At 42.3% G+C, this 23,277-nt stretch overlaps 2 protein-coding genes across 3 annotated transcripts in view; one reads left to right on the plus strand and one right to left on the minus strand.

Moving 5' to 3' along the window:
- The window catches only part of SMYD2 (SET and MYND domain containing 2), a 36,555-nt gene extending 17,515 nt beyond the window's left edge, over nt 1–19,040 (plus strand). The window contains exons 6-13 of one of the 2 annotated variants that reach the window (XR_010079428.1): nt 216–283; nt 1,994–2,096; nt 4,456–4,566; nt 6,334–6,454; nt 6,651–6,825; nt 8,385–8,493; nt 10,496–10,656; nt 18,703–19,040. Coding sequence is in view for 1 of the 2 variants with exons in the window: in XM_063391032.1 (XP_063247102.1) it covers nt 216–283; nt 1,994–2,096; nt 4,456–4,566; nt 6,334–6,454; nt 6,651–6,825; nt 8,385–8,493; nt 10,496–10,576 (768 nt within the window). In the remaining variant the exon portion in view is untranslated. Of the gene's footprint in view, nt 1–215; nt 284–1,993; nt 2,097–4,455; nt 4,567–6,333; nt 6,455–6,650; nt 6,826–8,384; nt 8,494–10,495; nt 11,702–18,702 lie in introns of those variants that run through there. The other variant, XM_063391032.1, reaches the window with a different exon arrangement.
- PTPN14 (protein tyrosine phosphatase non-receptor type 14) overlaps nt 12,282–23,277 on the minus strand; it is a 108,620-nt gene continuing 97,624 nt past the window's right edge. Inside the window, exons 18-19 of the mRNA XM_063391031.1 lie at nt 21,858–22,021; nt 12,282–18,003 (exon numbers count right to left, since the gene is read on the minus strand). Of these exons, the coding sequence (XP_063247101.1) occupies nt 17,875–18,003; nt 21,858–22,021 (293 nt within the window). The 3' untranslated portion in view covers nt 12,282–17,874. The remainder of the gene's footprint in view (nt 18,004–21,857; nt 22,022–23,277) is intronic.

A 23,277-nucleotide genomic window follows, 5' to 3' on the forward strand; every position in this document is an offset into this window, starting at 1 on the left:
TCTTTAGTGTCCTGTGCATTCCTTTGGAGTGGGACTTTGTCCTCACTTTGCTTGTCGAGATGTCATGGAGCTCCCTGTGAATCCTGGAGAGGTGGATGGAAAACTGTGAGCAAATTTCTGCAGTTGTGGTTGATGTATGAGAATGTGACATGTGAGTACACGGGGAGTACTCAGCTGACCAGAAGCTGACCCAGCACCTTTCTCTTTTTCCTTAGGTTAACTGTAATGGCTTCACAATTGAAGATGAAGAACTCTCTCATTTGGGATCAGCTATATTTCCTGAGTAGGTTGATTTTCATATTTTAGAAGATAAAATTATCCTATTTAAAAACAAAGGAAGTAGATATCTACCAAAAGAATTAATTTATCTTGTTTTAAATATCTTGAAGTGGCTAATAAAATGTGGCAAATTATTTGCAGCAGTTTTTCTTAAAAACCCAGTAATTTCGGTAAAATTGCACATGTAATTTATTTTGAAACTCAGATTGTGAACTATATTCAGGTTGGTAAAAAACACTTGGGTAGCAGGTTCTGGTCAGGGGCATCAAGTAATGATTAAAGCCAAATGAAAAGGACTGCAGGTGACTTGCTCTGTTCACAACTTCCTGTTTTGGCTGGGTATAATCCTTTCCCTGATGCTCTCTGAACAATATCCCTTCTACCTTTGTTCCTTGGCAAATAGTAAATCCCTTTCATAGCTTCTTTGAGCCTCCTTGCTATGACAGTGGAAAAAAAGTATGTACAAGCTTCTTAGCTTTACAAATAAACTGCAGATGTTAAGTGTTAACTGCAGTTGGTAAACAGGAGACTACAGGTTTCTGTAGGGCCAGGAAACATTTCTTGCATTTTTTAAATCTGTCTTTCCCACCTAATATTGTAGCAGAGGAGGGTATTTTCTGCCCCTGATCTTTGCACAGCCTGGATGAAGGTATTAGCACCGAGGCTTAGTTTGACTTCCTGGTGAGGCTTGGATTACTCATAGCTTATCTGTGACAAAGTAACCTGAAACTTAGGGATGCCCACTCAAAGCTGGATGTGATTTTGCCAAGTGCTGCAGACAAGCAGTAGTGCCTAGTCCTTGCTTCACAGATTATTATTCTTCTTCAGACAGGTCTGTCTGAAGTTCATATCCCTGATCTACAGATTGGAAGTTAATGCCTTGAAATGCCCAGGATCAGAGTCATTGTGGGAAGAGGAGAGTATTAAACCAGGATGTTCTGGAAAAGTGTCCAACACCATCCTTTGTTAATGCTCAGGATATGAGAGTCAGATCTTTCCTACTTAGCAGTTACGCCTGCGAGCTAAAAATACTGAAGAGACAGTTGTTACTTAGCTAGATTGGGAGAGAACATATTAAAATTACAAGTTTTATCCCAGATAAGCAGTGAACTGCACTTTCTCCAAGCTTGGTAATAAGGGGGTTTACTTTTCTGTATCCATCCAGATTTTTGTCCAAGTCATGTGCTTCTATAACAGGGATCTCCTCCCTCCCACTTCAAACCTGGAGGTTGTTTACATTTGAATAAGAGCCAGCTAAAATTTTAACACCCATCTTCACTTGCAGTGAATGCAGCAAAGACTTTTGTTTTCCCCTATTTACTTGTTTCCTTTTAGGTTAAACATGTTTTTCTTTCTCCTCTGAGGAAAATAGTCAGTCTGTCATGTTGACAGTAAAGCCTTATGAACATACCTGTCAGCTGTCCTATAGCACTGTAAGAAGGGGAAAATAATAACTTGCCTAGTTCTGCAATAATAGGATTTAAAAATTGTAATGATTCACTAATACAGCCATTCTCGATATCATTAGAATAAATAACAGTACAACAGATTTTCCCAAGGTTACCTTCATGTTAAGCCTTAGAATAAAAACAGCTTAGAGAGACAGACTGACTCAATCTTTTCAGACTTACTTATTTTGTGAAGTGGTGCTTAACATTTTGCCTGTTGCTTGTGGTGGTGGTTGGGGAAAACATTTACTTTTCTGCTTTTCCAGCGTTGCATTGATGAACCATAGCTGTTGCCCCAATGTGATTGTGACTTACAAGGGAACCTTGGCTGAAGTCAGAGCTGTTAGAGAGATTGAGCCTGGAGAGGAGGTAAGGCAGGGTTGGAATGTGCTCTGTTCTCGTGCAGCCTGACAGGGTTCAGTCTGCTTCTCAGGGATCATTTCAGTTAGATGGCAATTTAATAACAGCAAGGAAGGATCTCTTGTTTCTCAGAGAAATGCAAGATGGTGCTTTGGAAAAATTAGGGTGGCTGTGGAGGATTGAAGGGATTTTTGGAGGCAGTACCCTATTTTTTGCTAAAACACGGGAAGGGCACCTGCAGCACTCACTGTGTATCTGCCAGACTCTCTCTCAGTTTACCCATCTGTAAAATGAGGCTGAGTTTACTGATGTTTGGCTGGTGCTTTGAAATTCCAAGATCAAAGCAAATTATTACTGCTGTAATAGTTCCCAGTATAATAGTAATGTGTTGAAATTGAAGCCAGAATAAACAAGGTAAATGGGTACAGATAAATCCTTTGACTACTGTTTGGACAGAGCATCCACAAAACATGGGACTTGGTCATATCACCTCAGTGGCATTTGCTGGGAAATCACAGAACAAATTTGTGGTTTTAGGTGGAGTGAAACTGAACAGAGAGGAATAAAAATCTGGGAAATTGAGTAAGGCTCTGGGTTTACCTTGAAACTTTCTCAATTCAATAATGAATTTGGCAGGGAGTTTTAAAGAGGAGAGCTGCACTTCGCTTTAAAAAAAAAAAAAAGATGTTAAATAGAGCTGGGGAGGATGTTCAAATACCTGCAGGGAATGAAGATACCAAACATCCTCTCTGGGGATGGAGCTTGCACAGAATTTCAATGGCTCATTTGTAAATGTTAATTTAATGGGCAAAGTTAATGCTGATAAGCTCAGATTTGATTTTTGATAACATCTTCTGTTTTCTGAGGTGTGTGATAGCAGCCTGGAAGAAAGGTAGAGAGGTTATTTTTGTGGATTATAGCTGTTCCCCCTTGAGAACAGTGAGTTTAGTTGCTGTAGCCAAGAGTGAATGACTTAGGTGAGCAACTTCTTTTGATGCCATTTGCCAATGATGATTTTTCTGTGATGTTGGCAGCCACTGCAAATGCATTGTGGTAACAGACAAGGACTGATTCTGCCTACAGAATTTTATTGTGGAATCCCAGACATTTTCAGCATTTTAAGGGAAGGTGTCTCATTAGAGGTAGAGGGTATTTACCTTGCTCAGCATCTTCTTCAGGTTAAATTCTGCTTTAGAAGCTGCATCAGCTCTCCAGGACCTCACAGGTTTTGCACATTTGCTTTTTTTGACACTTCAGAATTTTCTGAACGTGAGGCCTGGCTGTGTGTGGTCGCTGTACAGTCTCCCAGCCTGTGTCTCCATCTTCAGGCTCCGTGTAGCCATTGCAGGGCAACATTTTAAAGGTTTTTTTGCTGTAAATGTGGTTCTTGCATACCACATGCTTCGAAAATCTCGAAGGGAGGAGAGGAGGAGTGTGAGGGAAAGTGTGAGATGACACGCTTACACTTAAGAAGGTGCACTGTATGAAATTACATGTTATTTTACTTTTAAAGAAAAGAGAAACTTTAAGTATAAAGACTGAGCAAAGCATTTCAAATAACTATAAATGAGGAAATGGAGCTAAAGCTGTTCCTTGGTCTGCAGAATGATCAACTGTGCTGTGCGTAGGACGTGTTTCTTGGGGGAGGTCTCCTTTTAAAAGCACAGCATTAAAGCTAGTTGCAGGGGTTCTTTTCTGAAGACTATTGAAATAGAGGAAAACTTAAGAATGGTGTATGTGAAGGGCCTTTAAAATGTTCAAAAGCAGGTTTTCTTTGCTTTAAAATATTGCTGCTGAAGTAAATCTGATATTCATTCTCCTTGAACTGGAGCACTGGGCCTCTCTTCTTTTCAGAGATCTAAAGGTCTTGTCCCAAGTTTCTAAAGGTACTAGTGACTGCTGTTGCCCCAATTTTTGTAGGTTTTCAGAAAGAAAAAAATTGAGATTCCGGCCTCCAAAAAACCAGGCCACTGTAATTTATCCTAGGCTGGATACCTGAAATCATTATTTTACTTCTGAAAAGTAGGCATCTCTTTGTAGTGTGACAGGAGCCTGAAATTTATGCTGTGATAGTTTCCTTATCCACACCTGGATCTTGCTGTCCTGGGTGCAAGCCAGGGTAATATTTGAGGGAAATTCCATAATAAATAGCAAAGGAGCACTTCTCTGTCAGGTTGCATTCACAAGTGACAGTTTCTGATGCTGCCAAGGGGTTTGGAATGTGAGGAAGCAGGCAGGTGATGTGGCTGCAGGGGTCCACAAGCTGCATGAGTCTGTAGTTGTCATACTGCGTATATCAGAACTGGTATAATAAATATGTTTAGTGATGCTGCTTCTCACTAACTGTTTGGGTTTTTTTACCATGTAGATTTTTAGCAGCTATATTGACCTGCTGTATCCCACAGAAGACAGAAATGACCGATTGAGAGACTGTTATTTCTTTAGTTGTGACTGCAGGGAGTGCACTACGAAAGAAAAGGTAATGGAATTGGTGTGAAATGTACTTCTGACTGTCAAGGCACCTACCCCTGTCCTTAGATGTAATATCCTGTCTGGCTTAATTACATTTTGGAAAGTATTATAATGGGGACAGGGGGAGGTAGTTGTATTTTTCTGGCCAGAATACTTTCTGATATTCATTCTTTCCACTGTAATCCTGACACATTAGGAAATTTCCTGGTAGAGGCCTGTTTAAAGTTGAGCTACAAAGCAAAGATGAAAACGTTGTTAAAAGTAGATAATTATACTGTGTCTGTGCTACCTGGCCAAACAAATTTAGCTCAGATTTTTTTTTTTTTTTAATTTCATACTTTTTACCAACTGCCAGCAAGTAAATCTTGCTTGGGGCATTTCTGGGATAGAGTGCTGCTGCATTTCCTGGTTGGGACATTTCAGTCAATTCTAGGGCACATTGTATGGCATGTCTGGATGGTTTAGAGACCCAGCAGAATCTGAGGAATGGTCTTTTCTACAGTAGCACCATACTGGTCTGCTCAGGGACAGCGTGGTCCTGGGTCACAGCCCCTTGGGATGTGCAGGCCAGGATTATGTTCATTAAATGTGAGCTGGTGCCCCTCAAAGGACCAAGGAAGAACCAGACAATGCTCCTGACAACAAGGTATTGGGTGTTTTAAAGAAAAGTACTGCTTGGAGGGAAAAGGTACCCAAACCAAACAGATACCGAGACAGCTGTGCCTGTGCAACCATTTGGACCTCCTTCACTGGAAGTCCTACAAGAGTTGAGCTCTCTGTAGCTTGTCTGTCATTCCAGCCAAGATCAGTGTGTCTGGCATAATCTAATCCTTAAATTCCAGATCATTTTTCCTCCCATTTTCACCAGGCATCCTTTTAAGAGCTGCTTCCCACCTTGACCAGACAACCATCTCCTTCCCCTAAATGGTGTCATCTTCTGTGATTTTTTTTTTTCCAAATAGTACCCAGTATTGTTGCTTGAGGCTGTTCTGTTGATACCATATCAGTTGTGTTTCTCCCCACAGTTACCTTGATAATTTTGCCACTGAGTTTAATGAAGCCAGGATTTCATCTGTGATTTTCAACGATGTGTTACTCTGGGAATCACCTGTCACTCAGCCTCCTTCAGTTCTGGAAAGAGTCCCTGTAGCTGGCAGATTAAATAATAAAAGAAAAAGAAATCTAGCAACACTGTGAAGCTTAAGCAGCAAAAGATTGTCTCTAGATTGTAGCTGACTCTTCCTGAAATGGTATGTTAGATACAGAGATAAGAGTAAGTGGAGCTGTCCAGCAGAAATACAAAACATATGGAAATGTGGTTTTGTCTGTAGATCTGAAGGATCCTTTTCTTTACTTAAAATCATGTCCTTTTCCACGGGGACATCACTTGGTAGTCAGCCTAAGGTATTTGAGCTGTTATAGCCTTAAAACTAAGGCTAAATTTGTTTTAAACCTGATCTCTTGGAAGCAGTGAAATTTCTTATGTAAAACTGCTTGCAACACAAAATCAAAAAGCTCTTCAGTCTTTCAAAGGAAAGGGCCTTAATGGAAGTAGACAATGGCAGATGAACTGGAGGGCCAGGGGATCCTAGGATTTCTAGCCAAGGCTTTAGAGAAAAATTGCAGGTGCACATTCTACCTTTGTTTTTTCATTCTTTGAAGAGCTTAAGTTCACATCTGTGTCTTTTTATTAGAGAAATTTTGTATAGCAGGTGCACTTTTATTTGTAGGGCTTGAAAACGTGCCTTTGTAAGGTCCATTGTATTTCCTTCAGGATAAAGAGAAACTGGAAATCTGCAAGCTGAATGATCCTCCGTCAGCAGAGACAGTGAAGGACATGATCAAATATGCCAGGAACGTGATTGAGGAATTCAGGCGAGCCAAACACTACAAATATATCCTTTGTCTTACCCTGACTCCACTGGTGTGTGTCCTAAACATCTTGCCTGCTGGACTTCAGAAGTACATGCAGGAGAAATACTGTGACCAGTAGAATTAAGCTTCTCTCTGTCTCTTTGTGTCTGAAGGCATTATCAGGTAGTCGTATAATGAGAGGCCATCGATTTATTGTGTTCCTTGACTTCTTCCCACCTCCCAGTGAGTTACTGGAGATCTGTGAACTCAGCCTGGACAAGATGGGTGCAGTGTTTGAAGACAGTAATGTTTATATGTTGCATATGATGTACCAGGCCATGGGTGTCTGTCTCTATGTGCAGGACTGGGAAGGTGCGCTGTGTTATGGGCAAAAAATTATCAGACCCTACAGGTAAATATGAGAGAGTATGGTTTGTTTTTTTTAGTGCTCTAATTATGCTCTGAACAGTTAAGACAAGTTTGGGCAGAGATCTCTTCTCTCAGTATATGTGGTATAAACATTCTACCCATGATACCATTAGTCAAAAAGAAATTAAATTAAATTGCCAGGACAGTGCTTATATTTATCAGAATGTGGTCTGCAATATACAGCAGGATTGACTCTGAAATCCTTGCTTCGGGTTCTCCAAATAATTTTGTGCCACCTTGGGTGCTGTGCTAGTTCTGCTTAGCTGGATAAATACTGGTTTCCTTTTAGGTTAAACATGTTTTACTTTCTCTTCTGAGGAAAACAGTCAGTCTATCATGTTGATAGTAAAGCCTTATGAACATACCTGTCAGCTGTCCTATAGCACTGTAAGAAGGGGAAAATAATAACTTGCCTAGTTCTGCAATAATAGGATTTAAAAATTGTAATGATTCATTAATACAGCCATACAAATGCCATAATTTTTTACTAAAGAAGGGCTTCAAACAGCATCTGCAGCCAGTATTTTGTACAAGGTAATGGAGGCAAAGCCTGTGCTGCTGTCGGCAGTCTGCCAGTGCTGTCTCTCTGCAGCAGCACGGTGGGCACGGCTGCACAGAGCAGAGCCGTGTCCCAGGCTGGGGCCGAGCAGCAGAGGGAGCTGGAGCCGAGCTCAGCGCCTGCGCCCGGAGCCGCGGGTGCCCCACGGCCCTGATCCCACTGCCCTGGAGCTGGAGAGTGGGAGAGTGCCCAGGCTGCAGCCCTGCATGGGCCAAAGCAGCACACAGCCTCTGCAGGAGCCATGAATCCTGTTTGTGATGAGATTCTCTGGTTTTGCAGCAGTGAGCCCGTTGGTTAGAGCCAGCCAGTTACGCTGCCTGTGTCTGGTCCTGCCGTGAATCTCCCGAGCAGATTCTCGTCCTGAGACGTGACTTTCCTGCCAGCTGGGGGGAGCACAAGAAAAGCTCTCCCTTCGGAACAGATGCCAGCATAAAGTCACAGATCACTTGGCAGGGAGCAGTGATACAAAGAAGGAGCCAACATTCCCCCCCTGGGGGCTCAGTACTATTTATCTTCCCTGGGACTTGCCCAGCTCCTCTGGCTGTGAGCCTGGCATTCCGGGTCGGCTCTGCCGTGCCCGCGCAGCGTGTGCGAGCCCAGGCTGCCGTGTGTGCCCCGGGCCCCTCGCTCCCAGCCCCCAGCCATTGTGGAGCACACGGAGCCGGGGTGCAGGGTGCCTCAGAAACTCATAACAATGCGGGCTCTCGCTGTAGCTGGCCAGATTCAAACGAGTGGCACAAAGTCCTTGCCATCTGACAGCTGCTCAGAGGCATATGGTGGTTTCAGTCCAATTCCCAGCTGACAGGCGGCCCCATCCCAGACACAATTGGCACGGGCTCCTGGCAGTCACGGCAGAGGCTGGGAGCGCTGAATGGGCAGGGGCAACAAGAGGCAGCTTCTTGCCCCATGAGAGGGGGAAAGAACTGGGAAAATGCAATGAAACTGCCAGAGTTGATGAAGCTGAATTTCTTTCTCTCTTGCAGTAAACATTATCCCTCCTACTCGCTGAATGTTGCCTCCATGTGGCTGAAATTAGGGAGACTGTACATGGCGCTGAAGAACAGGACAGCTGGAGTCAAGGCCCTGAAGAGGGTATTTATTGTCTGCTTTCTCCATTAATAACACTACTTCAGCCATGGGGTTGTTGAAAGACTCTGTGCTAGTCTGTCAGTGAGCCTGGTGTGGTAGGAAATGCACCATGTGTTAATATATTTGGTCACTGAATTTTTGGCTCAGATAGGGCTTTTTTAGAGATGGAGGATAGGTCTGCTCTTGGGTGCCTTTTCACAGTGGGCTCACAGTGCAGCAGCTGGAGCGAGAATTATGCTTAAACATTTGGTCTGAGTTCTTCTCTGAGCTAGAGCTGCACTAGTGTAAATGAAGCAGAACCCTATCTTCCTCTCATTTGCTGGGTAAGGACAGGAAAAATGCTTGGCTCTTATAAAAGGCACATAGTGTTTCATTGAAATCTGTGATTTCTATATCCAACTTAAACTAGACATGCTTTTGGTGGTTATTTGTTCTGGAACCAATCGATTTTTACATAGCTGAAGGGAATTCAATGCATCTGGTATTGCTGAAATTGGCAAATGCAGCATTTTGGTTTTACATTTTTCTTCACCCCTTTTTATTAGTCTGTGTCTTATTTTTTTGTTTTTTATTCTGCTATTTTTTATTAGTCTATACTATGTTCCTTGACTATTTTCCCCTATTGTTGTTGGACAGAAATTTATTTTAGTTTCTTAATCATCAGTAATTACTGTAGCATATAATGACTCAGTGTGGAATGTCACCATGTATTTATTTCTTCTTGCTTTTTTGGATGCTGGCAAGTTTTTAGCCAGCAAATAACAGTGCCATCCAACCATGGTGAAAGATGCTGGAAGAATATATGCTCTAAAATTTAACTGTTACCTAGTTTGAAATTGGTGTAGGTTTTCTTCACTGTGGTGTTAAACCCTTGAGTAGAAATGGGAATTGTGCCAGTAGGAGCATGGGATAGGGGGCAGGGAACTGTGAGGTATATTTGTTGGCATAGTTAGTTTCCTAACACAAACATTTTCTAATGACTCACTTCCAAAGCTGTCTACAGGAACTGCCCAAAGTTATCCCAGCCTTTGATGTTTGAGATTTAGTGGGAAAGCAAACCCATTGTTCCCTGTCAGTTTGTGAGCAGCTGATCCAGAAGGTCCTCCTTTCTTTTTTTTGGGCAGGAGGAGAGGTGGAGTCATTCCTCGCTGCTGAGGTGGAACCAAAGGCCCTTGTTGTACTGACTTAACAAATACAAGAGCATAAAAGATTCCCAAGGATGAAATGATGACTAAATGCTCAAAGGACAGGATACTGCAATTCCTTGCTCTGTCTTAGCACTGTTGGTCTTTAAACATTTTCAGGCTTACACTGAACATTTTTCTCAGTTCTGTCTAGTGCTGCCTTTTATCACAGCGTTCCTCCAGTGGAGATCTTGCCCCTGACACACTCCAGGGCAGGAAGGGTGCCAGTCAGGGGTTTGGCTGCCTGCAGCGTTCCCTCCCAGGCCTGGAGAGGCTGCGGGTGGAACACCAGGGAGTTGGGCACAGCAGTGTCTGCCCGAATCCTACGGGAGCTCACGTTTGCCTAGGAAGTTGCTCCCTGCCTAAGGCATTGGCAGCCCCTGGAAGGAGCAGAGGGTTTACAGACTCAAGGTTGAAATGCCTCAGCATTACTCCTGCACTAGGCCTGCATGTCTCTGACAGCTCAAGGATAAGTGGGTAGGAGCAGAGCTCGCTTACCTCTGCCTAAGTCCTCTGCTGGAATATTACCTGCCACACTTGCAGTTTTCTGTCCTGGAGCTGGTTGCATTCAAAGTAGTTTTGACAGGAATATAATTTTAAAAGGTGCTTTGGGCTCCTTTAAGATCAAACATGTATTCTCTGAATATAAAACCTTTATTACTTAGTTTTGAATTTCATTTTATTTCCTACTGGGTTTATGACTACAAGGGGACAAAAAGTAGCTAGAGGTGTCAGACTGCTTCAAACCTCTAAAGAGAGTATTTATAGCCTGGTGTTATATATGAATCAATTGTGTGAATATTTTTTTTTTCTTTTCATAGGCAATTGCTATCATGGAAGTAGCACATGGGAAAGATCATCCATACATTTCAGAGATCAAAAAGGAATTAGAGGACCACTGAGCCTTTGAATCTATGCAATCCTTCAAACCTTTATTTAAAAAGCCTTGTTATGGAAACCTTCAGGAGCGCTTTGAAAAGCGGTAGAGTATGAACACAGTTCTGTCCTATAATTGGAATGACAAACACACTTAGGCCTAGCTTCCACATATCTACAATTGCCTTTTTTCTTTTTTTTTTTTAAGGAAGCATCCATGGTTTCTTAAGGGTTATGCCTTTTGATGGCTCATGTGCAAAAATGGCCTTTTTTTTCTTTAGAGATGTTGGTGTGGATCTTATTTGTGCAAAGTAAATAAAGTGGTCTTGGCCCCTCTTGATTCCACTTGTACAGTTAACTGGGTGCAATAGGTTTGTGATATGTACTTCTGCCCAAATAGTTTTGCTTAATCTGACAAATCAGCAAAAGCCCTACTTTTTCATTGTGGTTTAGCATGTGTTTTTTTCTTGCATCACTTTTATTTACAGTGACTTAACTGAGAGAGAGGGGAAATGGGGTGATAAATTCTGTACATTTTACAGCAACACCACCAATGTTCCCTTAACCAGTTAATCTGCAGGTCCATCACTGCTCCTGGCAGATGAGGATTCATCACAGCAAAGACCTAGAGCTCAATTTGTCTTGTACAGAAAATACTGACACCTATGTCGAAGCTTGAGGGCTTGCACAAGACATGAACTGTGCAGCTTCTGGCTTTTTAGACTCTTTTACAAGTTAAAGTGAGTTATTGCAGAGGAGAGCTCATATTTCCTTACAGCCATACCTTCACCTCCAGTGCATTACAACTACTATGATAATATGTTAGCAATTATTTTTAAGAGAGGAACAGGAACATTTTCTGAGGAAAAAGTCCAGGACTTAGCTTTTTCTACTCCTATATATAAAACAAGAGGATTTTTCCCCTCCATTTAGTTCAGTGGCAAGAGTTTGCTTTTAAGGATAGGGGGAAAAAAGGTGTAGCTGTAAGCTTATAGCATCAAAATTGAAATAGGGTGCACAATAAAATCACCTGCCCATTCCTTACTGTTTTCACAGCTTATAAAGTATAAGAAAGAACACGTCCCCCTTACGAACCTCATTGTGTTTTCTTTCTTGTAAGCACTGCTCTGAAAATAAAACTGCTAGAACAAGGGTTTGTCAGCTCATTTTGCTGAAATCTTTCATTGCTCTCCAGCCAGCAGTTGTTGCTGGAGTACATAAAACTGCACCAGATCTACCAAGGCCATTAAACAACAGCCAAGCTTAGGAAGAGGGCACCAGCTGACTATCCTAACTTTGTCTTGTCAAATAAACTCTTGTCCTAGGAAATAATACCTTTACTTCAGCAAGTCTGTCCAGAGCCCAGACCACACTTCAACACCAAGGAATTGGATTAGCTGACCATGAGGCACAGCCTTGACCCTGTGAAACTTGGATTCCTGTTTACAGAAGGTTATTCAAAGCTCACTGTGGCCCTGGCTGTGCCTATCAGTTTAACATGGGAAACCAACTCAAGCAGTGTAGGTGCAAATACAAAACCCTTAAGCTGATACAGAAAAGAACACAAACATTGTTTTCCTTGAAAAAAAATGGTTTATTGTATACTGTGAATATGAGGGACAGTTTTACCAAAAAAACCTTAGTGACTGAAGACATTCTCACATTTGCAAAAGCATTTAAGAAACTATTTACACAAAGGCAGTGAAAGGGGTAAAAAATTATTGCAGTCAATTAATGCTGATAGAACTTTTTATTATAAAAAGAGAAAGAAAAGAAACAGTGCAAAAATACTGTCAAAAGTAATCAGTTCTATACACAAGATAAAACTGACAAGCATAAGCTTATGTACTGATATGAAAAATACATTAGAATATAAAATGGCATGCATAGATTTTTTTTTAAGGCTTTCAATAGCATAGAATAGTTCTGCCATTCAGCCCTAAGAGGAGGGTTGGGGGCAGGAAGGGCACATAACTGATGTCTCATTTCTCTACAAAATGTGTACATACAATGAGGTGGTGAGATTCAGATCACTGTTTCGTGCTAAACTGTCAGGTACAGAATTACAGAACAAATAAAACAGGGAGCATCACAATACTGAAGTAAAACAGGACAGTAAAATCCAGTGACATAAAACTTAAACATGTTATCTCATTTAACACATTCCACACAATAACATATGGGAATATTACAGTCATCTGCATGTGTAAACGTCTTCCTTTGTAAAATAACCAAAGAAAGGTACTTTACTAGTGAGGAAAATGTATTTTCCATATGGAGCAACCTCAACAGGATAAACATCCTATTATGAGTGTTTCTGGCACTACAGATTTCCTTTCTTTTAAGGACCAAGCAGAAGCAAGAAAATATTTTTATTTAACATATACAAAAAGGAAGTTTTTATACATTGCATCTGTAAGTTGTGGAACTCACCAGCAGAGGACATTGTGAAGGCCAGAGGAATAAATGGCTTCTAAGAAGATAATGTGAGTCATAGAAGATGGGTCCATCAGTAGGTACTACACACAGAGAGCAGGGTACAGCTTTGTTCTCAGGAAGCCCCCAAAGGACTGGCTGCCAGGTGCACCAGAGGGGCTGACACCCTCTTCTAGACACATCTCTGTTTCTTCCTCAACTACCAGCCACTGTCCAAGTCAGGAGGTGCCCCCAACCTGACATGGAAACAGTTTGTAGGAAGCTTTCCTCTTTTCCGCCTTACTGCCTAATCAAGGAACACTACCCCTGAAATACCTGGAACTGACTGTCCAACCACCTTAGCCAGGTGAATCTGTGGCAGTCCTTCCCATGCTGTTACACAGTGCTGGAATCCTCCAGTGGAAGCTCCTGTTTATCACTGATTTCCAGTTCACTCTCCAAAGGCAAGGTCCTGTTGTTAAAGCACGTGGGAAACTCTCGGTGAAAGTGCACATAAAGCACAGGCAACAAAACTTCAAAGAAATGGGAGCCAAAAAACAGCTGAGAGAAACCAATGGAACTGTAATATAAGACGCTCCAAAAACACTGACTAAATTTATTTACTTTAAATATTTATATAAACACTGCTATTTTTGACCTGTGCACTGTTTTGTTTTACAATCTAACAATAGTTTATTTACAGTTAATACCTCCATCTTGTTTGCCCCACAGCCATCTGTTCCCTTCCTCAAATCCCAATCCCTGCAAGCAGCTGCATGTATAATGTCCTCTCTAAAGGCTTAGATGGCATCTATAGCTCCCTTAGCACCAGATCCTACAAGAAAACCTCTCTGGAAGGCCAAGAGCTAAATGGAGACAATTGCTTCTGCAGTTCCGGACTTGCAGCCTTTCTCTGACTGGCATCAAAACCTATCCCAAACTCCATATGCTTGAAGTACACATCAGCAGCTTTATATTAATTTTGTGTAAGAGTGGTCAGAGGCTGTTTTTGTGCAGTCCTTCCTCTCATGACCAGCTCAGGAATTTGCTCCTGATGCAGCCTTTATTTCCTGCAGTGGCTGCCACCCTAGCATTTTTTTATCCACCAAGATAAGCAACAAAATTTAACTCAGACCTCCCTCAGTGATGCATGAGAGCTGCTACAGCAGAGATCAGCCTGATGATTCCACTTTTTGAGCACACAGACCACAAACTGTTAGCAAGGCTGACAACAGCTAATTCAGTCATCATCTCCTCCCAGGAGACCAGTGGGAAGTCTGTTGGAAAGGCAGCACTGTCAGTAGCTCTGCTGAATCTTCCCTACAGATTTCTGTGCTATATCCAAGTACAAGATTGCCCATCAACATTTCTTTTAGAGTTGCTTGTGAACTGCACAGACATAGCAGGTACGGGATCAAAAAATAATGTCCTGGCTGACAATGACAAGCACTATGGAAGCAGTTAGGTTGGAAAAGAATGAGTAAGTCTGTGTTCTGCCATTTGCATTTCTGTTTGTTTACAAGAAAGTAATTAAAAAACACCCAGCTTTTGAAATAATGCAAATATTTAATAATCTCTGTAGCTGAGGCAGCTGATTTAAATAAGTAGAACAGAAATGCACTTCAATATACTTCAAGGACCGTGCTGGCAATAGGTCGAATAAGTTCTCAGAGAAGTGTCTTCGGCCAGCTAAAATTAGTTTAGGGAACTTCTGATAAGGCTGAGCATTCAGGATCCCTGTATGCCTATACAGGAAAATGTTTGTGGGAACAAGCTTCATCTTTCCTCAGGTAGTCAAGGACAAGAGGTGCCAAAACAAGCCTTTGTAGGACCTGAAACAAGTAGGACCTGAGCAGCTGATGTCCATCCTCCAGTGTGACTGAGGGAGGACAGAAACAGGATCCCCACAGCGCTGAGCAGCGTCACAACTCAGCTGTCATCTCCCCCATCCCCCTCGAACAATGGGAAGCATGAAATGCTCAGACCGTGACTTTAACCAAAAAGCTGATGCCAGCACCTCAATACTATAGTTGGTAAGAGTTGAAACTAAACGGGAAGAGGTTGTTAAATACAGATGAAGACTGTACCCAAAGGAAAGCAGACACACAATGGATGCCCAAGCCAGACTTACTCATCCGCTGCAAGTTCTCTCTTGGAAAGCATCAGGGAGCGTAGGCTGAATATCCCAGACTGCAAGGTGGGTGCCCTGGGAGAAGGCTGCTTGTGTCAAAATTCCATTCACTGACGAATCATTGTGAGATTCTCAGTCCAGACTTTACTCCAAAGAGATGAAACTGGTCTCAAACTACTGTTATGCTTTGATGTTAAAAATCGTGCAACACAACAAACAGCAACTCCAAACTGTCCTTTTCTCCTCAAGGGTTCTGCTGTTTAAGTCTGCAGGACAGAAACTAAACAGCACTGTTGCTTTAAGGCTCATGTGTTCATTCCTGCTATGACTAAGAAAATTGGATGCAAAATGCATTTTCCTGTCACTCCCTAAAGGTTAGGAAATACTGCCCAAGCAATTTTGGCCTGATAAAACTATAACAGGTTCAAAGTGAGAAGGTTCATTTTTTCCCTTACAAAACTGTATCACATTTCAACTACAAAACATCAGCATGCTGAGGGCTGCTTGTAAGCTGGGGTGGAAAGGAACCTCTGAAGACGTGCACCAGCCTAATTCACTTATGATATTAACAGATCTAGTCAAGATAAAATCTAGCAGGGAAAAATACATTGAAGTCAGATGAAAGGAAAAGTTTAAAATTACCATTCTTTGACAATGAAAGGGAAAAAGTGACTCACATTGGCCTCTATCTACCATACCAGCCACATTAGGAGTTAATTGGAAATGACTGTTTACCACATGGCCACTTACTTGGCTCATTAATAGGCACTGACTTAATTTGGAAAGGATTTTTAGTGCTTTTTTCTAATTAATGTTTTCTAAGACACCTATGATGCATCTTTGCATAAAAAAAAAAGGCTTAATTTTCTTCCCTTCAAACACAGCTCTTCACACCATCTTATGCAGTAACTTTCCTGTGCTCGCTGTAGCAGCAGAAATACACATTTCAGCCAAGAGCAGCTGAATAATAAGACATAGGAACAGATTCTTTTCCCTACTGATTTTCTACGTCTCACATCCAAGTGGAGCAATGGGACTTGACAGCTCTGAGTTCAAACTTAATTCATCATTAGGAAATTATTCAAAAAGTTATAATGAGATAACTAATTTAATACACTTTGCTTCAAGGTTTATTCCTTGGCTTCCTTCCCAGATATAAAGCATCTCTCTGCAATTATCATGCAGATGCTGCTGAAAAGACTTTAAATGGTTGTTGCTAATTTAACAAGAGATATGTTGGCACTGGCAGAAAAAATTAGAGGAAAACTGAAGTTGACTGAAAACTCAACTGATCCTTAAAAAGAACATGGTCAAGGTATTACAGCAAAATAATTCCTCTCTGTTTGTTGGTGGCTACAAATCTTCACCAGAAACTCTGTCATCCTGTTAGGCCTGTATTGCAAAGCACCAAATCAGCACAGGGCAGTTTTAAACACATTCAAGAAACATTCTGTACAGAACCTTAGCTTAAGCTCCCTACTAATTTTAGTCCCTTTAGTGCTGAAATTAGGAGTGCTTGTAGGCTTAGACCTCTGTACATTGACCAGGGTTTAGAGGTGGGGATGCAACAGAAAGGCAACAGTAGGATTAAAATATTGAAAGTATCTGGGGAAGGGGTACCGAGGAAGGTGATTTCACCACGACAAAGGAACTGCATTGCATCACCTGCCCTGAGAGGCTGTGAAATCTTCACCCTTAAGAATTCTGAAACTGGATGTGACGCTGGGCAAGCCTATGCAAGTTTAAAGTCAGCAGTGGGGTGAGCAGGGCTGAGTCCAGAGACCTCCAAGGCCTCTAGGTTCTCTAGCCTGATTCCTTCTCAAACCATCCAACAATAGTTCTCACATGAAGGCTAAGGCAACTGGAGATGCCTAATGTAAATGAGATTCCTTTTCTACAGAGGGTGAGCCTCAAGGCAATAATAATTTTAGTGAAATTCGTGCAAGGATGCTTGATTTGGCTTTTTTTCCAGATACATTTAGTTGAAAATCCTCTACTGTTCCACTCTCAGACCACCAGAGTCATTGGAAAGAGTCATTCACTGACTTCAGCACTGTAGGTCACTGCACTTCACCCTACTTTGCTTCTTGAAGGGGTTTGCAACCCCTTCAAGGGTTGCACACAGCAGCAAAAGGCCTCCTTAAAAAGATACAACACTGATTTTTTTCAAGGACTAATCTAAAACCGTAATTCTTGTGGAATTTGAACAGTTTAGCACCCAAAACTCTCTGTCCTCACAATGTCCTGTGCTTGAGCCCTCTGTAACGTGCCCGGCTGCACGTGCAGAAGCTCAGGTCTCCGTGCTGTGCACCCTCAGCTTCCAGTCACACAGAGCTGACATCTAGCAGGTCTTGTTTTTACCAGGGAAGCCACATACTGGGTCCAGAATGTCCTTATGTGAGAAAAAGCCCACTGCCAAATAACTGTAGGTTTCAGAAGCTGTGTAGCAAAATAAAAGCCAGCAAACTACCTTCACAAAGGATTGCTTTCCTTACAGACATGTTACAACGCAGACCAGTCATGTCAAATGTGGTTCACTTTGAAGGTCACTATAAGTTTTATGAATTATTAAGGTAATTCAAAAGTTATTCCAAGAAAAATAAATTATATTTTGTATAAAATAATCCATGGGAGACTAGTAAAGAACTATCATTCCTTACTTTCAGGACAACTTTAAAAAGTGCGATATATGCACACAGTGTTGTCAAGGCGGTTCCCCTTGTTCCTCAGTAAGGTTCAGTCAGATCCACAATGCTGGGTCTGGGATGTTTGAAAAGATTAAATAAGTCTCGAGTTTTGCAGGAATTGTATGAGCACTTGGTAGACAAATTTGTACTGGGCTATGGTCTGGATCATGAACACTCTCTGCTCCCGCAGGTGTCTCAGCATCACAGGAACATCCATTTTCTATAAAGCAAAGGGAAAAAAAACCATCAGGATGTGGGTTCATTAAATCAAACAATCACTGTCTCAAATATCAGTTCTCTGACACAGGGAACTATACTGTAGTTACAGAAGACAAAGGTTCTGTGGACAAAATTAAATGTGCAGACAAAGATACAGATCCTTTCACTAAAGGGGAAGGGAACTCATTGCCACCAAAAGATCCAAAAATTCCAGCATCTGATCTGCCCCAGCCAAGTGTCTGTTAGCAAATAGAGCTCCAGGAGAAATAGGTCTGTGAAGTGAAACAAGGACCCAGGATCCACAGTGTGTGTTTTGCAGACTCCAGGCCAGCATCAGTTTGTTGCCACTTACTGAATATCCACACATTAGTGGTTCTCCAAGAGGGCATCCTCCAGCTTAGTTTCATCCAAAAGAAACTCACTTGTGTGCCCTGAAAATGCTCTACAGCAGGAACTAAAGCACAGCAAGGAGGCACAGAACAAGGAAATCTACTGGGAGGGCACAGCCCTAACCCCATTGAGCAGTCACAGGCAGCCTAAAATGGTCTGAAGCCAAAACCAAATGAATTCTGTGAAACAGAGGCTCATGAGGTGAAGCGTTAGAAATCACTGCACATTTCATTAGGATGCTATCATCAGATTTCTGGCATTCAGGGAGCCAAAAACCTATGATGCTGTTGTGTTTTATCTGTTACAACAGGTACAGGAGGAGCTATTGAGGAGTTGTTGAGCCATGAAGCTCAGCCTGCCAGGCTCAAATTCAAACAGCGTGCAAAGTGAGCCAAGCTGAGGGACACAGACCTTCTATGGCAGCAGTACCATGAGCACTAAGATACACACTGGTTTGGAGGACGTTCTTAAGCAGTTCAAGATATAAAACTGAAGAACAGCTACCCTACCAGGCAATGTAATGCACTTTGTAATGCCTGCTTGCAGAAACACCAAGAGGAGCTTAGCAAGTCTTTTGACTGAGATTACTGCTAACTCTTGGAGGCCCAACAGAGCATGGAATCTGCTTCCAGGCACATCTGAAGTTTCCTGGAAAGTTTAAAATAAAAGTCACGCTGCATATCCATTTCTGTCCATGTCTATAAAACTCAGAATCTCCATTCCATGTAAACAAGTATTAACTCATAGGCTATCACTTTCTGAAAACAAGGCCAAATATTCTGCCACATACCCCAACAAGCTGTTATAAAAGGATATCTCCAGAGAGTCAACGAGTGTAAATATTTGGGATGAGTAATGTCCTATTATTATCAAACAGGTGCAAAGAAAAATGGAAGCTCTTTCCAGTTAACTTGTCTTACATGGGGAAAGCCTCCCTGCGGACTCAGATGCTTGTGCAATGGTCCTTGCTGAGAAGAGCTGAGAGGAATCTGATCTCACCTGAACAACTATAACAAAAATGCAGGCCAGTCTTGACCTGCACATAATGTTCCTCTCAGCTTTTTGGTGCATGACAGCTCATTGGTACACAGCAATCCATGCACCTCAAAATGGAGATGGCTTGGCCTTATCTCTGAAATGGAAGAAAACCCCTTCCTGCCTACTCAGCCTCACTATTCCTCACTAGTTATAGCCAGCTTAGTATTTGATTCCAGGTAAGGAGAATCCTTAAATTCACCTTCATTACAATGTACATGTCAAAAAAAAAATTACACCTAACGCTTTGCTAAGCTGGCACTTGCAAACAGAGCAAACAAAAATGCTACGTATTTCTGCCTCCCAAATTAAAGATCTCCCATGTGAAAGCATGCTGTAGATGCAATCATGAGTTAGTGTCACAGTGCCAAGTCTGGACTAAAAGCTGATAGAGCAGGTTCTCAATTACTTTCTGGTACTATGTGTCTACAGCAGTAAGGATGTAATGATGTGACATTTACTTGCCATGCAGCAGTTACTGAAACTCAATCCCTGCAATGAGATACAGCTTCAGACTCAACCAGCCATTGCCCAGAAGCCACGGTGGCTGAAGCTGTATAGAATTTGATTAAACATGGCTTTTTACCTAAACTTGAAACCTCAGGCTCAAGAGTCCAGGGTTTTGTTCCAGCACTGTTGCAGGCTTTCCAAAATTGTCTGTGTCAAAATTATTGAAACTCCCTTCTGATTTTCTTTCACTGCTAAAATGTTAATACATTTACTTGCTAGGACACTTTTGTGCACACCAATTCCTAAGACTAAAACATTTTAAGTGATAAATAATTTTATTTCAGGACAAAACCCCAATCAATTCTACTACAAAATAAATGAAAAGGAACCCCTCTGCAGAATCTGTCACAAACTGAAAACATACTGTTAAGATTTTTAATCTTCTCTTTTAAATTAGGTTTTAACAAACCAAAGACATTAACTTGGTATAATGTAGAGAAACAAAGCCCTTAATGAAAATTGTATTTATTTATTGTTAATGATGATTTTCATTCTTAATCAATACAAAAGAATGCTTTAATTAAGGGACATCAGAGAAATCCCTTATTATTGAGCACTACCGTCAGGTCCTAGTGAAGTTGATGAAAACTCATACGAATGATGTCAAGGCTCACTCCCATGCACAGATGTTGAGGTGCCAAAGCTACTCTTTGCCCAATGGGTGATTTCTGTAAACACAGACTGGTTTCTGTAAACTGAGGTGGCCAGACCCTGTTGCACGACCCTTAGAGTTTGTTTCTGTGCGCATACAGAGGGTGCTGTAAAGCAGACACAGCTACACGGATGCTTACAAGCAATTCAGGATGGCTCTTTTAACTCTGACACACAGAAATTTTGTGGCTGCTGTGTGAAGAACAGAAGCAGTCTCTGTCATGTGTCAGTGCATAAGGAAAGGCAAGCAGGGTCAGGAGCCTGAGCCATTGCCTCACACTGGAGCAGCTCCTGAGCAATGATCACCAATGAGAGGCTGCTGGATTCCCAAGGCACTTCCCTGAGGGCCCTTTCTCGGCCAGGATACCTCCTCCTTTCCCTCTCTCCCCCAAATAAAAAGCAAAAGAGCAAGGTGTCAGCTGTGACACAGATCTACAGGACAGCTTCACCTTCAGTGAGGCCCAAGCAGAGCTGGAGGAGATTTGTCCCAGCTGATTTGAGCCCAGGATCCATAGGGGTCTTGTAACTCCAGAACAATGAGCTGCTGGAGTCCTCAGTCTTCCCTGAACTCACCCAGTGGCTGGTTATCAGGAGGGGCAGATGATATTTGTCTACTTGTCACTCTTGCTGCATTCTTATCTCTACAAGCAGCTGTGGTCTTTGAGCATTTTCTTTGGCAAGAGAAATCCCTGGTTTCCACAGCTGTCATGAAAACTGTGTGGCACATTGTTAGTCAAGATGTGATGCTCTTCCTAGACAGGTTCCCACTGACAGATGAAAACTAAGTTGCTGCCCATGGCTGCTCTACTGGAGCTCTTGCTCTTAACTCCAGACTGTTACGCGTAATGCTGGCTCTGCAAATCCTAAAGCCCTGTTCCTCACAGGAGCACATAAATACACTTATTCTTGGAACACAGTTAAGTTTCATTCCAGATGAGATTACAAAAGAGAGGAAGGAGCCCAAGGAGACAATTTAGAGAGCAGAAAACTTCAGTTAAAAGAGCAAGGACATTATTCTTTAGCCTCTCTCAGGCAGTGCTTGTAAAGACACTGTCTCTAGACTTTTAATTAAATACAGTTATGAATTAGACTAACTTCTTAAAAGAGGGAAGAAAGCCCTAACTTTGAATGTATTAAAATAATCCTAATTAAAAAATGTGTAATATCAACTGTACACAAAACTACAGCAAGTAACCCGCCATGGGGAGTCTCTGCCTGTCACATTTAGCCAAGGGACGAGCTCGGGGTTTGGAGAGGAAGCCCACTCACTTCATTGTGCTCCAAGCAGCCGATCATGAGCTCAGTCAGGATGACCACGCCGGTCCTGCCCACGCCTGCGCTGCAGTGCACCACGATGGGAGGGTTGCAGGTGTTGCTGCTGTCCAGCACACTGTTGGTGTGCCGGCGCACCGACTGGATCTCCTCCAGGTAAGCTGCAAGAGGAGAAAGCAGGCAGGGTTGCAAACATCTGCACATCTAAATGTAAAAATTAGCAGGGGAGGGGGAAAGAATGTGGAAGTTATTCTCTGTCAAAGTGGCAATAATTTACTTTTTTTATAACATAATAATTATCTTGGCCAGGGTGCACTGAACAGCACTGCATCCAGCAAGTACCAGCTGGCTGTCAATTATTACTTGGGAGTCTGCTCCTTTAAATTAAATAGTTCTTTTAAAAAATTTAATTCTGTTTTCCCCCTTGCAAATCTCCAAGTCCCCTAAGCAGATGATTCTAGACATTACTTACAGCAATTCCTGCTATTAGCAGGCTGGGATCAAAACAACAGCTAAGTCCCATTGAAACTACTGCCTGTCAAAGCCAGTATCAGATGGGAAGCAAGCATCCATCTGCCCTGTTTCCTCTCTTCCTTCTCCCTTCTAGATTGTGACAGAATCTCCCCCTCACTCTCTGCTCAGAGTTTGTTTCTCAATAGCTACAAGCCCTTCTGGGAGATCACTGCTTTGTTTTCCCTGAAGCCATCTGTAGAAAGCTTGGGACTCAGGAACAGCTGCCCTGTGTGGCTGTCCTAGCATCATTCAACACATCCTGCTGTCAGACCATGCTGAGAACCTCACATGCTGGAAGATCACTTGGCTTCCCAGCACTTTAGTGGGAAGTGAGACCCCCTGCTCTGACCCTTGGTGTCAGAGCACTGCAGCCCCAGCTGTCTCTGCCCACAGGCAGGATGGGGCTGGAGGCCTACCAACATCAGAAAAGCTGCATTTTAATACACAAGGGGAAATGGGATGCTAAGTGGTGGCAAACAATGGGAGAGAGGAAATGGGGACAATCAGGTTCCAATTACTGCCATGCCCAACAACAGCTACAGGGGTTGGTAGGAGAAACAAAGTATGGAGCAAACAAGGAATTGGGCAATAGCATTTCCTTGAAGACAGATTCCCTGGTACTCCTTTGCTGAAGCTGAAATGTCATTTTGTATTTTTTGCCTTGGTGACAGACCTGGGGAAAGGAGGATGCACTATTTACATCGAGCATGTAAAGGACAGTGCATCACTAAAGGACTGTAGCTGTGGCAAGACTGAAGTAGAACTAATGGGCCTTCCTGAGAGAGGACTTCGCTGCCACAGAGCTACACTGCAGCTGCAAAGCTTTCAGGAACTAAGAGGGCAGGCATCTCCAACACATCAGTACACCATGTACGGACTCCTTCAGTGGTAATTTGAAGATTTC

The sequence above is a fragment of the Prinia subflava genome, chromosome 2, assembly GCF_021018805.1.
Source record: "Prinia subflava isolate CZ2003 ecotype Zambia chromosome 2, Cam_Psub_1.2, whole genome shotgun sequence".
Lineage (NCBI taxonomy): Eukaryota > Metazoa > Chordata > Aves > Passeriformes > Cisticolidae > Prinia > Prinia subflava.